General features: G+C 34.7%; 1 protein-coding gene across 1 annotated transcript in view; it reads right to left on the minus strand.

The window, feature by feature from the left end:
• LOC138152102 (disintegrin and metalloproteinase domain-containing protein 18-like) overlaps positions 1-12499 on the minus strand; it is a 146872-nt gene that overhangs the window by 35728 nt on the left and 98645 nt on the right. Inside the window, exon 18 of the mRNA XM_069075852.1 lies at positions 3319-3433. Within this exon, the coding sequence (XP_068931953.1) occupies positions 3319-3433 (115 nt within the window). The remainder of the gene's footprint in view (positions 1-3318; positions 3434-12499) is intronic.

Consider the following 12499-nt stretch of genomic DNA (forward strand, 5'->3'; position numbering starts at 1 on the left):
AATATAATGCTTTAGGGGAAAATATGGTCATTCGATGAAATAGAGGACTTTCAAGTATTCTTGATGAAAAAACCAGAGCTCAACAGAAAATCTGACTTTCAAATACAAGAAGCAAGAGAAGCATGAGAAGATAAACAGGAAAAAGAAATCATAAGGAACTTATTAAAGTTGAACTATCTACATTCCTACATGGAAAAAAGATAATTGTAACTCATGAGACCTTTCTCAGTATGAGAATAGTTGAAGGAAATATGTGTGTATACATATATACATATAGGAGAGTATATGTGTGTATAAATACATATATGTGTATATGTATGTACATGTATACATAGACAGAGGGAACAGGATCAGTTGAATAGGAAGGGATGTTATCTAAAAAATAAAATTAGTAGAACAGGAATATAATGGGAGAAGGAGAAAGGAACAGATAGAATAGGGTAAATTATCTCATATAAAAGAGGCAAGAGAAAATTGTTACAGTGGAGGGGAAGAGCAGGAAGGTGAAAGGGAATGGGTCAACCTTACCCTCAATGAATTTGGCTTAAGGAGGGAATAACATACACACTCATTTCGGTATCTTACCCTACAGGAAAGTAATGGGGAAGGGGATAAGAGACAGTATGATAGAAGGGAGGGCAGATTTGGGGAGAGGGAAGTTAGAAGCACACACTTTTGAAAAGGGACAGGGTCAAAGTAGAAAATAGAATAAGTGGAGGGTGGGATAAGATGGAGGGAAATATAGTTAGTCTTTCACAATATAGCTACTATGGAAAATACACATGTACAACCTATATTGAATTGCTTATCTTCTCAGTGGGGGTGGGTGAGGAGGGAAGAAGGGAAAGAATCTGGAAATCAAAGTTTTAAAAACAAATGTTAAAAAACTGTTTTTTACATGCAACTGGGAAATAAGATATATAGGCACTGGGGTATATAAATCCATCTTGCCCTACTAGAAAGTTAGAGGAGGAGTGGGGGAGTATATGAGAGAGCAGATTGATGGAAGGGGTATTCAGTATGCTTTCTATCTTGGGGTGGAGTTAGGGGAAAGACAGGGAGCAAATTTGTAACTCTAAATCTTGTGGAAATGAATGTTGAAAACTAAAAATAAATTAAAATAAATAAATAAAGAGGTCCCTTTGTTCTCTCAAATGTCCTCCTAATTACTCTTATATGTAGATAGATATTTTCATTTGGTCTTCTCCCTTTAGAATGTGAGATCTTTGGGAACAGGGATACTATTTTTTACTTTCTTCCAGTTCCTAGCATAGTTTTTGGAACACAATGAGCACTCTATAAATAACTGCTGACAGATTCACCATATTCTTAGTAGACTACAAACCTTTGGAATATTCATTCCATTTCTTCATCCTACACTGTGTTTCCAAGCATTGTTTCTGCTGTCCTCTCTATGTTCATCTTCTCATTAAGGTTGTCAAATATTAAAGTAAATGACAGTTTGAGGAATGTTCAACTCTATTCAACAAATACATGCTGTATGTTAGGTAGAGCTTAAGCACTGGAAATACAAAAAATAAAGACAGTCCCTTCTCTCAAGGAGCTTATATTTTATTTATATTCTTGTCAAACTGTTTATAGAATTTCTTTATAACAGATGTTGGTGCATAAGAGGCAATTATTTTAAGAGTGGTCTATTTGCTTATACCCAGCCTGAGTATGCCACAAGACAAAGTAACCAATCTTCCATGGGACAATGTTTCTTGTCCTTTGCATATGATAAAAACTCCTCTACCAACTTCTGTATTAGTCTCCCCAAGAAAAACCTCTAAGTCCTTCTTATACTTCACTGTAATCTGTTTTCTAGTGATCCTAAAATGTCAATATAGATGTTTCAGTTTCTCCAGTAATGTAAAAATTCATTGATGTTTGAACAAATATTATACTTCAGGAATACCAATTGCTGATTTGATGTTTGTACATGGAATAAGAATGCTCTGATTCTTAGTATCATCTATCCCTTCTCCCATCATCACTGTGGAAACAGAATGAGGGAGAGAGGACATAGGACTAAGAGTCATTTTCTCTTTTTAATCTGTTTCATAGGTCTCCATGATCTAAAAGTTTATCACCTAGTGATCAATATTCTGTTGATTAGCCTTTCTGTTGTTGTTCAGTTGTTCAGTCATATCCAACTCATTGTGACCCCATGGACCATTTTTTCCATGGGTTTTCTTAGCAAAGTAGTTTTCCATTTAGTTTTCCAGTGGATCACCATTTTTTTTTTTTATCAGAACTCTCTATCATGACTTGTCTGTTTTCGGTAACCCTGCATGGCACAGCTTATAGTTTCACTGACCTATGCAAGCTCCTCAGCTACAAGGCAGTTATCCAGAAGAGGCTTTTTTAGACAAACAGGGGTTGAGTGACTTGCCTAAGGTCACACAGCTAGTAATTGTCTGAGGCTGCATTTGAACTCAGGTCTTCCTGTCTCCAGGGCCAGCACTCTGTCTGCTGAGCCACCTTGCTGCCTAGGAACCTTCCTCTTAAGTCACTTGATCCTCCATCTCTCTGAAATGGCTAACACCATTGGATAGCCTCTATGCTCTTACATATTGTAGTAGAATGCACCAGAGTTTGTGTTTTGTTGTGATAACCTTTAAGAATTCAAAATAAGCCCCTACCACAAGAAGGCATCGGAATATGACTTTTGATCTTAAGATAGGAATAGTGAATGGGCATATGATTTCATTCATATAAGGGACAACAATTATGAGAATAATCATTTTACCAGTGCAGACTGGCACCTTTTTGCCATTTATAATCTTATACAATTGCTTAGAGTATATATGATGTTTTATATAATGTATTAGATAGTATCTCATTTGATGCTCACTTTGATGGGTTTTTTTGTTTTGTTTTTTTTAAAGCAATTGGGGTTAAGTAACTTGCTCAAGGTTACACAGCCAGGTGTTTCTGGGTGGGTGCTAAGTGTCTGAGCCCGGGATTCGATCTCCAGGTCTTCTCAACACTGGAGCCGGTGCTCTTACTCGCTGTGCTACCTGGCCGCCCCACTTTGATGTTCTAAGGAGAACAATGCAGGTATTATCCCCATTTAAAGATGAGGAAAAGGAGGTGAAGTGATTTTTCCAATGTGGCAAAGCTATCATTCAACCTGGATTTGAACTCAAGACTTTAAAGTCTCTTTTCTACCTCGCACTAGTCCCTCAGATATTCAGAGTCCATGACAAAAGGGTATTGCCATCATATAAACACTTTGGTTTTATGTACCAGAACTTTTAATTTATACCACTACATATAAACATCTGATTTACAAAATTTATTTTAGATACTAACCAGGCTTTGCTAAATGCCCATCTTCATAACTTCCCCCTGACAAGAAAACCATTCTCTTGCAATCTGGAGGTGAGTAGTGAGTATTACAATGACAGGCGTTGAAATTATTGCAACGCTAAAAAAGAAAGAAATTAGTGCACTGGTTATTATGTTTAAAATGCTTTTTTGAAAAGGAGACATCATATTCATCACACTTACTATAATTCTTGGAAACATGAAGAAATTCTTAAATCATTAAATTAACCTCAATTTTTTCATCACAATCAAGCAAGGTCTTAATATGAGAAAGGAGGGCATCAAACAGTGGTAGAAAAGGTTAAGATGAAATTATTCACCTCTTCTGATTCAAACCTTCAATCAAAGTATATTCAAATAGTAGGAACATTTCTGAGTGCCTACCTTACATGACCACATTAGGTAAATCTCTACATTGTGACTATTCATTATCTTCATACCATCAAGACTTCTAAGACTATATATTACGTTCATCCTTATTAAGGAGGAATACACCCTTCTGTGGGAATAAACAACTAAACACAACCTCAGTCATTTACACCACCCCTCAATACCTGTTCTGCAGAGGTGACGGTGGTATAAGAAAGCAGAAGTATACTCTGCCTAGAGCAGTAATATGCTTTGCAGTAGAAATGTTCATAAAAAGAACTTAAGAACAGAGGGAACTAGGACAGGGCAGTAGTGTGGTGGGTTTAGGGGGGCTCTACCAGGCAAGAAGGAAAGGAGACTAGCATCCAGCTAGGAACAGTTCTGTCCTCCAAGAAGGGATAAAGACTGGTGAAAAGTGAATGCCTCATTGTGGGAGGAAGCTGGGACAGCCTTAGAATCTGGCCTTCAGGGATCTACCACCAAAGGGAAAGGAGAAAGAAATTGAGCGATAGGAAAATATAAGGACTACAGACTGAAATTACCAAAGATTTTAGCAGGAAGGAAACTCACTTTGAAGTGCTGAAGACAATAAAAAAAAATAACAGAAAAGATATTAAAAGAAAAGAGACATGCAAATGATCTTAAACATCTCAGTAAATATTGTAAGACAAAGAAAGTAAATCACCACGTAAAGGGGCAGAGAATCTTGTGGATTACCAATAGAATATAGAGCCAGAGAAGTATGTTCCCAAATGATTCAGGAGAGAAATAAAAATTGTGAATTAAGAATATGTGACCTTCACAGCAGAAATGATAGGCATCTAGGTGGCGCAGTGAATAGAGCACTGGCCCTGGAGCCATGTGACCTTGGGCAAGTCACTTAACCCCAATTGCCCTACCTTCCCCCCTCCAAAAAGCAAAACAAACAAACAAAAAAATGATAGGCATAATAGGAACAGTGAATTCTACAGTTTCAAATCTGACCAAAGAAATGAAATAGAGAACTGATTGAAAATTCAAAACAAGTGAAGGTCAATGTAGAAGAAAGGAAAAAATCTTTTAAAACATATGAAAAAACAAAACATTGATCTCAAAGACAAATTGGATAGAGATACCTTAAGTAAGAATCATAGGTCTTCCAGAAGAGCTTAAGAAATAAAAAAATCTGAACATCATAATGGTGAGAAAAAAATGATTATTTTCTTATTATGTTAATAACTGATAATATCAGGGGGCCCAAAGATTCTCCTTTTGCTTGCTCACTGAAAGCCCAATTTCTCAAGGATATTTCTGATCCTCCAAAATTCACCCCACCTAGACCATCTTCTTTAGTTGGAATTCTTACTGTAACCCCACCACTGTTCAACTCAGGTAGGACTGGGTGGAGAACAGATTCTTTTATATAGATTGCTAGAGGAGAATGATCTGGGAGAGTGGTGACGAGATCAAAGTCTTGTGCCCCTGCCCCTCATTAGAAAAAGCCCTCCAGAATTACGTGTATCTCCTCTTGAAATGCCTTTTAGACACACTACTAATCCAAGCAAAATAATTTCCCCCAGTCTTACTGAAGGGAGATACCCCTGTTGCCTCCTGAACACAGGAATTACAAATCAGGATTCAGGAATTCCTGCTCAAGATATAACCCAAAGCCATCTCTTAGACATCCAGTGAGATTAATAGAGATTTAATTCTTTAGCAAAGACAGTCCTTCAGAACTGCCAGGCCTTCATGACTCCAGGCCTGGTCCTCTACCTACTATATCATCTTGTTGCCTTAAAAAAAGAGATATAAGAGGACACTCCCAACTCATGCCTTCATGGAGGCAAGAGGTCCACAGTTGTTGTACATTGCACTTGTTTTCAGACTTTATCAATGTATTGATCAACTGTGCTAATTTTTTCCTCATTTTATTTTTCTTTTGTCCATGAAAAATATTATCTGTTACATGAGATGGCTTTCTGGGAGGAAAGGGAGAGAGATACTGGGGAAACCTATGAGTACAGAAAAAAAAACCAAAAGACATTATTAAAAAAAACTTATATGCTCCAAATACCTTAGCATCTAAATTCTTAAAGAAAAAATTAACTAAATTAAAGAATATATATGTGATATGTCTCTATCTCAGCTTTGGACAAATTTAACAAAGTTTTTTTTAAAGGAAAGTATATAATAAATTTATAGTAAATATACAGTATATATAATTATATATACTTTATTATATATTATATATAAGTTTTCTATTATAGATTTATAAATTCATATTTACATAATTTTAGATATGTTATCATATATTATATATAATTATTCTGTATTATATAATATTTATATTACATACAAAATATAATTACTTTTTATATAATATAACATTCACAATTATATGTTATAATTACTATATAGTAAATGTCTGGCAATTTGGAGATAAAGAAATCAAAGTTATATATGGCATATGAAAAAGTGCTCTAAATCATTATGTATCAGAGAAATTCAACTTAAAACAGCTTTGAGCTATCTTACACCTGTTACATTGACTAAAATGGGAGAAAGTGAAAATGACAAATGTTGGAGGGGATGTGGGAAAAAACTGTTGTCATAACTGAACTGATCCAACCATGTTGGAGAGTAACCTGGAATTATGCTCAAAGTGTTATAAAACTGTATATATCCTTTGACCCAGCAATATCACTATTGGGTCTGTTTCCTAAGGTGGTCAGAGAATAAAAGAACTTCCATGTTCTAAAGTAGTTGTAGCAGCAATCTTTGTGATGGAAAAGAACTAGAAATTGAGGGGATATCATCAACTGGGGAATGGCTAAACAAGTTATGGTATATGGTTGTGATGGAACACTACTGTACTGTAAGAAATGATGAATTGGTTGGTTTTAGAAAAACATGGAAAGACTTGCATGAAATAATGAAAAGTGAAATAAGCAGAACCAAGGGAACTTTGTATATAGTAACAGCAATAGTGTTCAAAAAATAAGTGTGACTTACATAAGTCTTAGAAGACATATAAGACTAAGTTATTTTGAGTACTATAAATACTCAAATCAATTACAAAGAAGCTATGAAGGAAGATGCTATCCACATTCAGAGAAAGAACTACTAAGTGAGAGAGACAGAGAGAGAGAGAGAGAGAGAGAGAGAGAAATGGCCTTCTCCATGAAGGGTGGGGTGGATGGGAGAAAGGCAGTTTGGAACTTAAAATGTAACAAAAACAATTTTTTAAAACATTCTGTTACCTTGAAGATTTCTAAAGGGAAAAATCAGTCAACCAGAAAAACTGCTAAAAAGCTACAGCCAAAGAGTTTATTACGCTGGGAAAAATTAATGAAGCTTCATACTTGAAGTAGCTGTCACAATAAGCAGAACTAATTCCCATTTTAGGCCTTCAGAAGGAAATTAGATTATTAGAAAAGAGAAAAAAACCTACAAGATACTTTTTCTCTATAATTTAAGCACTGATCATGTTGGAATTACAGAGATAGAGTCAAATAATCATAGAAAGGCAAACTTTTTTGGTTTGTAAAACTACTAAAAACATCTTAGTAGATTTTGGAAGACTTGGGGATTAATCATTAAAGAGTTTAAAGATTAATCATTTTAAGATTGCAAGGCAGAACTCCTGGGCCTTTGGGTATAATTCCAGGAACTCACTCCCTTTTGAAATATCTTAGTACATTTTGGGGTACCACTCTATAGAATTTGTTTTAAAGAAAAGTAAGAATTAAATTCTATGAATCTTTCAGGGGTAAATAATACTTAGATATTTTTTTCCTGAAAACAATATTGTTTTAGTGAATGGATGAAGGCAGCTAGAAGTCTGAGAGTGAAGGGGAAAAAATAGGTATGCAGTTTGCATTTTATAGCCACCTCTTGCTAACCCTTCCTTGATTGTGAAAAGAGAAAAGGTTGTTTAAATCAGGCAACAATTTAAAAATGAGTTAAATTTAATTAAGGAATGGAAAGAGTGATCTAAACCAAAAAAGGAGGGATACCCTGAACTCTTCCATCCCAACTTGGCTGACCCCTAAACAAGATCAGGGAACCTCTGAGCCCCCACCTCCACCCCAGCTCAGAGATTCTCCTGTAACCCCCCTCCCAACTCAGAGATTCCCTTCTGACTCTCCCAGTTCATAGGCCCTCCCCTCCCACTTCGTTAACCCTCTCTCATCTTAGATCAGTTTCCCAAACAAGGGTATTGGACAACAGCAACAAGAAAAATGCTGAGAAAATGCAGGAAAACTTGAGTTACATTCTGGTCTCAGAAATTTCTTAGCTATGTGAATTTAAGCAAGTGATCTTATCTGTTTGCCTCAGTTTCCTAATCTGTAAAGAGGAAAATAGTAATGATACCCACCTACCAGGGTTGTAGTGAGGATCAAAATGATACAATGATTGTGAAGTATTTAACACACACTGGCATATGGTAAGCACTATATAAATGTTGACTATCATTATTTCTTTAATTGAATGTAATTGCATATCGTGTTTTAAATGTGATTAATATAAAATGCCAAGGGTAATAATGAGATTAATGATTTTTAATGTAAGATACTTTGGAAATGCATTCAACTGAATTGACATCATCTGACTGGTAATAAGTTTTGTTTCATGTTTTAAATACATGATATTGTGTTATTATTATACTTCTAAATTCTCTTATATTGTGAAATTTGGAGAATCTTATCTGAAATGCTGTTAGAAAAACAACTTTTTAAAATCTGGATGATGTTAGGTTATGAATTGAACTTTTTAAAAAAGAATGTAGTTAAAAATAGATATTTAAAAACAAATATTTAATGTGGAATGTTTTGTTTTTAAAAGCAAATATTAATAATAAGTTTACTATAATAAAGTTTTCCCTTTTGGCTATCACTTATAAAATTATGAAAATGTATAGGTGTTTTAAAGATGTAACTTCAATATATGAATATGAATCAGCTATCAGGTATTTGCTGTATGTCTGAAACCTCAGGATACAGTTAGTTTTAATTTATAATTAAAGGATAAAGGAAATATAATTATTAGGGAAACATGAAAAAATCAATAGTATTCAGTTACTAAGCTGTAGCTAGTGAAATTTTGTTACTTGAAGTAAAAATTCTTGGGACAATAATTTATTGTTGCTCTGAATTTTGATTACAGGAATGATTGTCTTAGTGTCATGAATCAAATAATAGAAAACGGCATGTGCTGTAGTCTGAGAACTACAGGTATTAGTCTATGCCTGAGAAAAGTTGAGGGAATAATCTTGCAATAGCCTAAGATATGGGCCTCTTGACTCTGTCTCCCCATTGTGCTATTTCCTTTCTGAACAGGAAATTTCCCCACCTGGTTTATCTTGAACCTTGCTTTTGATACCATGATTACCTGACAGGCTGTCAGATATGACTCATGCCTGGAATCAAACAGAGCTAAGGGAGTTTTTTCTCTGTTATAGTATATGTGCCCCTGAGGGGATGAGTCTTGACAATGTTATAACTGTCCCTCCTTTTCCTTTCATAGCAAATTTACACAATAAGGGCAGGTAAGCATTAAAAATTTTGTTAGTACAATACTAAAACTATTAATTAATAGAATGATACCATAACATCTCTAGTTACTGTAATAGGATTCCAGTATGAAAAATCTTACAATTTGTATCTGTATTTGTGGTCAAATTATAATATAAAGATTATATTACATATTCTTAAAGGAAGAATCAGACAAATTAGACAAAGATATAATGTAAAAGTTTCCTAATTAAATGAAAAAGTAAATTTTGAGAAAGCAACAGGATTAGACTATTTTCTCCAAGAACTATATACACATGATTGCCTTCCAAATGTATCTAGCATGGAAATTCAGATTTTGAATATGTTTTAGGTAATAAATTCTCAAAACTGGATTAAGGATTTTACATACAAAACTGCATTAATAATTGTAAAGAAAGTGAAATTATTTTCCAATTTTTTAAAGTATCTGCATAGTAACTTTTTGGCAAAAGAGTTCATTTTACAAGTTAAAGACTTTTAATAATTTTTATAAGACATATAAGGTACTGTGTTTAGGTAAAGATAAAAAAACAGAAAGTGGTATATAAAAAACTGAAATTCTCTAAAGTTTCAGGTGAATTATGGGTCCCTAAATTGATGTTCTTCTTATAGCTCTATTTTAATAGGATTAGCTCCATAAGGCTTGAGCTGGTTGACATCACATGAACGAGTTATTAGAAAATCAAATTTAAGAGACTGTACTGAGCTGTATTAAGTCTTATTATCAGTAGATTTTTAGCAGAATTATCTAGCAATCTCCACAAATGATTTGGAATCAGAGAAGAAGAATCCTCTTCAGAGCTGTTCCGAGAACAAGACCTCTTCCACAATGTCCAAGATAAGATATCCAAAGACCAGAGACATGAGACATGAGATATCTGGGACTCAAAATGTGCTTTTTAAGTGGACATTGGGAGTGGGTTACTAGGATACAAGATATTTGATGTCAGTTAATAATGATGATTATTATTGTATTGCTCTGGCCTTGTTTCATGGTGTTTTATGTTTAAGTCAGTTCGATGTGAGTTTGATCTGACATGTAATCCTGATTATGAGTATATGAAAAAACCTTATAGATTTGGCTCACAGATAAGTAATCCATAGGGGGAGTAGGCCGTCCATGAATCAAAAGGGGGAAATTGAGGGAATTGAATGAGCAAGTGGCGGTGGGAATTTAGGGAACCACACTCTTTCCATTTTGTGACTCAATTCTGGAGCTAGCTCAATTCCCTTTCTATTCAATTATGAGTTTAATGAAATTTTTGTCTTCTGAGAAAACTTTATTCAATTATGGGAATCATGAGAAAAGTACAGTATTGTTGGATCCTAGTTCGGTGTGCCTAGCAAGTTGGACTACATCTACCCACTGCTTAGAGGTCCTTAACTAAAGACCTAGGTTATGCTGATCAGAAAACCAGTCAGATCAAAAGATTGATGCAAGACATTTTCTCACAGTTTTACATCTCAAGCAACCCACATGGCTTATCTGAAAACTGACGCCATAATGATCAATCAGTTGTTGTTTTCATGTTCCTTTGATTGTTTACAGACACTTAGGGACACCTCTTTTTCTGATTTCAGTGAATTTGCTGTTTGGTCTCCCCCTCCCCACCTGGAAAGTCCTTAATCTTTCCTCCAATTAGAAATCAAATAACCTAATGTTGTAATGTTGTTGTTTCTTTTTAATTAATTGGTATTATTTACTTAATTGTTTTTAATGTATAAAAATCTGTTTTGCCCTGTATTTGGGATCCAGCCCTAAACTAAGGAGGTCTGGTCCCAATTTGTTGGGCATTTGGTATGCACTGCTTAATAACTCAATATGTTCAGAAGCTTGAACCTTTGTTTTCTCAGTCATTTCATATTTCACCCACCATAAGGGTTACATAATCAGGGATGTGGTAGGGGAGTTGTCCTACCATGATGCATCTTCCCTGATATCTGCAATAATTGACATTTTTCTAGGAGTGAGGCCTAACAAAAAAGAGAATCCACAGTGGGGGAAAAAACTACAGGGGAGAGCCTAGAATAGATACCTTGAAAGCTATGACTGTATGAGGAATATAGAGAAAAGAAAGAGGCAAAGTACAGAGGTCATGAATTAGAAAATGAGGGTCTAGAGTAGATAGAGAGAATGGATAATTAAGAGAATGAGAAAAATTCATTTTGGAAAGGGATGTACAATAAATAAAATTTTAAAAACTGATGAACAGGACTAGTTGAAGATAAGATGTCCTCTTAAGGACAGTAGAATCTATGTGACTGAGAGGAAAAAAAGGAGGGGAATAATTATATAACCAGATAAATCAAGAGATTAAAAAGAAATAAATAAGCAAAACCCCAAAAGGAAAGAGGAAACAGGAGAAGGAATGTCAGGGATCATGAAAAAGATCTAGTAGGAACAGGGTCACCTTAAAAAGAATAACATAAAGTAACTGAAGAAAAATAATACTTTGTCTACAGTGGAAAGGGGGGGAAATCATAACATAAAAAAATATAGACAGTGGAAAATATAAATTTTATCATCATAATTTTCAATGTGAGTAGATTAAACAACAAAATAAAAAGGGACAGACTGGATAAGTAAACAAAACCCTACAATCTGTTATTTACAAGAAACCTATTTTAAAAGCAAAGACCTACATAAAATAAAACAAAGGATGGAAAAAATTTACTATTCATCAATTGAATCTGGAAAAGCAAGTACTGCAATCAAGCTATCTGACAAAGTAAAAACAAACATTCAATTAAAAAAGGGGATAAAAACAAGAAAACTATATTACACTGAAAGGAATCATAGACAACAAACCAATATCAGCAATAAACTTATACTCTCCAAATGTCTTAGCATCCAAATTCATACAGAAAACATTATCTGAGCTGCACAAAGACACAGACAGTAACAAATAGAGATAGAAGACTTCAAGATCCCTCTCTCAATTTTGGACAGAAACATAAACAAAAGGGAAAATATGGAACTGAACTGCTGGAGAAACTAGACTTTAAAGATTTATGGTGGGGCAGCTAGGTGGCGCAGTGAATAGAGCACCGGCCCTGGAGTCAGGAGGACCTGAGTTCAAATTTGGTCTCAGACTCTTAACACAAAAACTAGCTGTATGACCTTGGGCAAGTTGTTTAACTGCAATTGCCCTGCATTCCCCTCTCCAAAAAAGCAAAAAAAAAAAATGATGTTTCTAAATGGCCCAGCAAAAGAATACACACACACACACACACACACACACACACACACACACACACACACA

The sequence above is a fragment of the Petaurus breviceps genome, unplaced genomic scaffold, assembly GCF_028583685.1.
Source record: "Petaurus breviceps papuanus isolate PSGF00001 unplaced genomic scaffold, PetGlider_PUasm1.0 90919, whole genome shotgun sequence".
Taxonomy (NCBI): domain Eukaryota; kingdom Metazoa; phylum Chordata; class Mammalia; order Diprotodontia; family Petauridae; genus Petaurus; species Petaurus breviceps.